General features: G+C 37.9%; 1 protein-coding gene across 1 annotated transcript; it reads right to left on the minus strand.

Annotated features, from left to right (window-relative positions):
- Positions 1-360: 360 nt before the first annotated feature.
- Positions 361-1,257, minus strand: LOC140928702 (uncharacterized). Its single transcript, XM_073378482.1, has 2 exons — positions 929-1,257; positions 361-487 (listed from the first exon to the last, which is right to left on the minus strand). The coding sequence occupies exons 1-2, from the start codon at positions 1,152-1,154 to the stop codon at positions 399-401; spliced, it is 315 nt and encodes a 104-aa protein (XP_073234583.1). The 5' UTR covers positions 1,155-1,257; the 3' UTR covers positions 361-398.
- Between the last annotated feature and the right edge of the window lie 2,770 nt (positions 1,258-4,027).

Below are 4,027 nucleotides of genomic sequence, written 5' to 3' on the forward strand. Positions count from 1 at the left end.
CAATCCATCTCCTTTATGGCATTTGGAAAGACCTTCCAACTCATTTAAATTTACAACTCAAGAGTGTCTGCATTTCCGAAGAAAATTATACGTTATCTACTGTCAGAACAACAAATGAAATAAATTTTGCTTTATGCCGATGACGCATCATACTACATGTAAATGAGTTCTTCCTTCTTTGCTTTTTTTCTCTTTTTCTATTTGTTTTGATCATTTACCTTGCTACCTAGAACCTAAAATGCTTAGGGAGCTAACAAGAGAACCAACTGGTTCAGTTAGCTAGCTTACTATCTTACACATTATTTTTAATACAAAAAATGCACATCGACAAGAGCGTAATAAATATTATTCGATTATTCTCTTGAAACTTCAGTTGTTAAAGCGGCCTTCAAGCTTCTTCACACATCTTTGTCTTCTTTGATCACTCTGATTTCTATTTCTTCTTCTATCGCATTCATTTCTGCGCTCCTATGGTCTCCAACGCTACCTAAAACAAGAAAATGCATATAATTATAAGGGCTGGAAGCGGGAATGGGGCTTACGTGACGAACAGTCCCCCCGTATAAGGAAATGCAAGACAGTCTTGGAGTCTGGATTGCACGCCGTGGATTCCGGATGGATTCCACTATTTGTCCGTGAAACTTATATATTCTTGATTCCAATCTTAAGGAAGGATTTCGGATTCCTTGAGTGGTATTCCGTATTCCAAAGCCCAGAATTCCGGATTACACAAGCCAAGTTGTCCGTGGTTTTCGGATTCCAAAATTATGCGGGCCAATTCTTCCCGGATTCCGGAATTCGGATGAGGCGAGAACAGCTTATTAGCTTTATGCGTATCGGTATTGTTTACCTGAGACGAAAAAAGTTGTGATCTTGAAACGCAATTGAAAGAACTGAATGAATCCTTTAAACCAGACCTTTCTCTTACCTTCTTTTTTTCTGGGAAGATTCCTAGTCTTCATCAAATCCCAAACGCAGCCTGTCACAAACATCAACACAACAAGTCCAGTAGAAACATACATTATAATGCTGATTACGTCTCGATGGTCAAAGCCTTTTCTTGAACCGTATTCGTTTATATCAATTTTGGAGTTCTTCTCGCATTCTGTAGCTTCTTCAAAGGATTCAGTTACATCGTGATGATCCTCCACCATATTCTTAACACACGATCTCACGTCCGAGGCACCTTGGAGGCGTATTCCAACGTAGTGCTTTCTCAATGCCCGTACAAACTGTAACTTTTCGTATGTGTCGTCATTAAACTCTTCACAACCACGAAGAACTATTTTCACTATTCCATCAGTTCTATTTTGTAAGTGCTTGATCAAACTTTCGTTGGAATTCTGTTGGATCTCTAAAAAGCATTATACATAAATGCAGATATCATTCATGAACTGCAACATTAAGCAACATCAGATAATGATTGGAGTACAAAACCTGCTACTTCATCAGGTCAGCCAAGGGTGCAAGAAAAGGCGGCGTGAATCTTTGGCTATAACGAGTATCACCTACGTAGAAAGTGGTGCATCCCTGAAATTTTACAGGGTCTGTCAGGGTTTCTGGGTACACGGTATACAGTGGTTTGTAAGTTTGGAATACGGCATCTTCCGGTAGTCACGTGAATAAAGATGTTTTCGGGTCATGGTATTAGGCATACTACGTTTCCTTAAGGTCTCGATATATTGCGACAAGTATCGAGGTATGTTTGATGAAATTTAAGGTATACCGGCTATCAAACTGAATTTAATTAGATATACACAGGAGATTACATGGCCGCGCGAGTGAGCGCAGCGAAGGAGTGAAATATTTTTCAACACGAGAAGAGAAATTTCATATTTTGATTATTATATAAACACCGATGAGATGCCAAACCATTTCACTTAAATAACTTTTTTGCTGCGAAAGGCGCGATTTATTATGTACTTATAGCAACGAAGATCTTTTCACATGTGAAAATAACATGTTATTTTCACGTGTGAAGATATCATGTTTTCGCGCCAAATTAAGCTTACCTGGTATTTCATTAGTGTTTATATAATAAAATGGAATATTACTACCACCTGATCGTCACAAATCATATCCAGATTACAGTACCTTTTATCTCTGCTCCTCTGAGCTCTTCTTTAAAGGAACGCCTGCTATAAAGAGGGACTCCAATCTAATATTGAGATATAAGTATGATTGTTTACTCAGGGTACATTTGTCAAGCAATAGAGTTACTTTATCAGAAAATTTTAACTTTCTCGATTTAGTATACATTGGACGAAAGTCCGCCGACACCCCTGAAAAGGGCTCCTTAACATTGGTAAACTTGCCAAAAGTGATACGTCTTACTCAAACAAAGATATAGCCCCCCCCGCCCTTTTTTTTTTTTGCTTTTTAGGGTCTTTTTCTTTTTCAGCGGAGTCGGTAGATTTTCACTATTCAGAAAAAAACGGGACCATGTAAAAAGTTAAAAACCGTGGATGGATCTATTATCCAGTGCAGGAAAACTGTTTGAAAACAAGAGGATATCAATATTTGATTAACTGTAAACCAGGGGCGCTTTCCATTCGACCAAAAATTCCGGAAATTCCGGGTTTGGGAGCGAATGAAACAGACATTTTCCGGAATTTCATTCCGAAATTTTGGGTGTACCTCGCGAGGTTGGCCTAAAATTCCGGAAAATCGGAATAACCGGAAAATTCCGTTCCATTCGACCATTCCTGCTCGCGCCCAGTTTCTCAGAGCCCGGAAATCGAACTCAACATGGCTTCCAATTCTTCTGCTCAATATCAGTGTTCCGCTTGTTATTATGCGACAGATGACTTGAATGTTCTTTTGCACCACTTTTGCACCGGAGCCACGGCAAACTTTCGTAAGTAGTGCGAAAATGCATATAAGCTACGCGCAATGTGATATAATGTGATAAGTGACGAGCACACTTTCTATTGCAAGGCAAATATTCCCGCCATTACTGGCTTAGGAGTGAATGCATGTATTTTGTAGCGTCAACGTTTTCTTTTCGCATTCTTTATGCCTATAATTATAACAGTGCATGTACTGTTTCCGAGCTAAGTGAAACGGATAATATTAAAGAGTAGATGGATTCAGAACTAGAAAGCATGAGGAGCTTCAGTTTGCTAAGTTTATTTATTAAGCTTGAATTAATATTTTCCCTACTAGTACTAGTAATGCTCAGGGCAAGCGAAAAATGAGATGAATGCTCTGCTAACTTTGAAATGTATATTTAATATGTTAGAAATTCAAATTTCAAGTCGCTAGCTTACTTACAAGCTGTTATTGTATTTTAATTTCAACTGATCTATACCTGCTGCATTTTAGGTTTCCTTTCAAAACACACAATGAACTTTATAAGTCTAAGGTCAACTTGGATCTCCTGAATCACATACCATTGATTTAAAGCATGCCTAAACAGATAACTTAATTATCCAATACATGCTGTAAACAAATGATTTTTCATTCTTTGACATACCTATTTACTTCAAATAAGTGAACCTTTACATTTGATTAATAAATTAATTAATTTCTTGCTTCTTTAACTGACTTTGCTTTCTGTAGATGCAGCAACTGAAACAGAGTCACCAGAGAGCCTACAAAAGTGGGATGATAAGCATGTCCGCTTACTCATTGAAAGCTATGGTCAATTCAAACATCTATTAAAGAAAGGAAAGACAACAAAAAAGGATGTCTTCCAGAAAATCTGTAACCACTTTAATGAAACTTCGGAGTATAAAGTAACTGTTGATCAGTGTATAAGAAAGTGGGATAAACTTGTTGCAAAGTTTAAACAAGTTGAAGATAACAATAAGCAAACAGGAAAAGCAAGACAAACGTGTAAATTTTATGACAGTCTACAAGAATGTATTGGGGAGAGCCGCAAGGTTAATCCAAGCTACACCTTTGATGTTGCACGTGTGGCCTCTTCTTCATCAAGCCAAAGTGCTTCCATCGCCCTTTCAAAAGTCCAATTGCTCTTTCCACTTTCTGCCTCAGTGATGAAAGGACTGTATTGAACCTTCTCTGT

This window comes from Porites lutea, chromosome 2, assembly GCF_958299795.1.
Source record: "Porites lutea chromosome 2, jaPorLute2.1, whole genome shotgun sequence".
Lineage (NCBI taxonomy): Eukaryota > Metazoa > Cnidaria > Anthozoa > Scleractinia > Poritidae > Porites > Porites lutea.

Coding starts and splice junctions, on each gene's coding strand:
- LOC140928702 (XM_073378482.1), bottom strand. CDS start 1,154: ATGGTGGAGGATCATCACGATGTAACTGAATCCTTTGAAGAAGCTACA. Junction 488..928: donor TCTTCCCAGAAAAAAAGAAG/GTAAGAGAAAGG, acceptor TTCTTGTTTTAG/GTAGCGTTGGAGACCATAGG.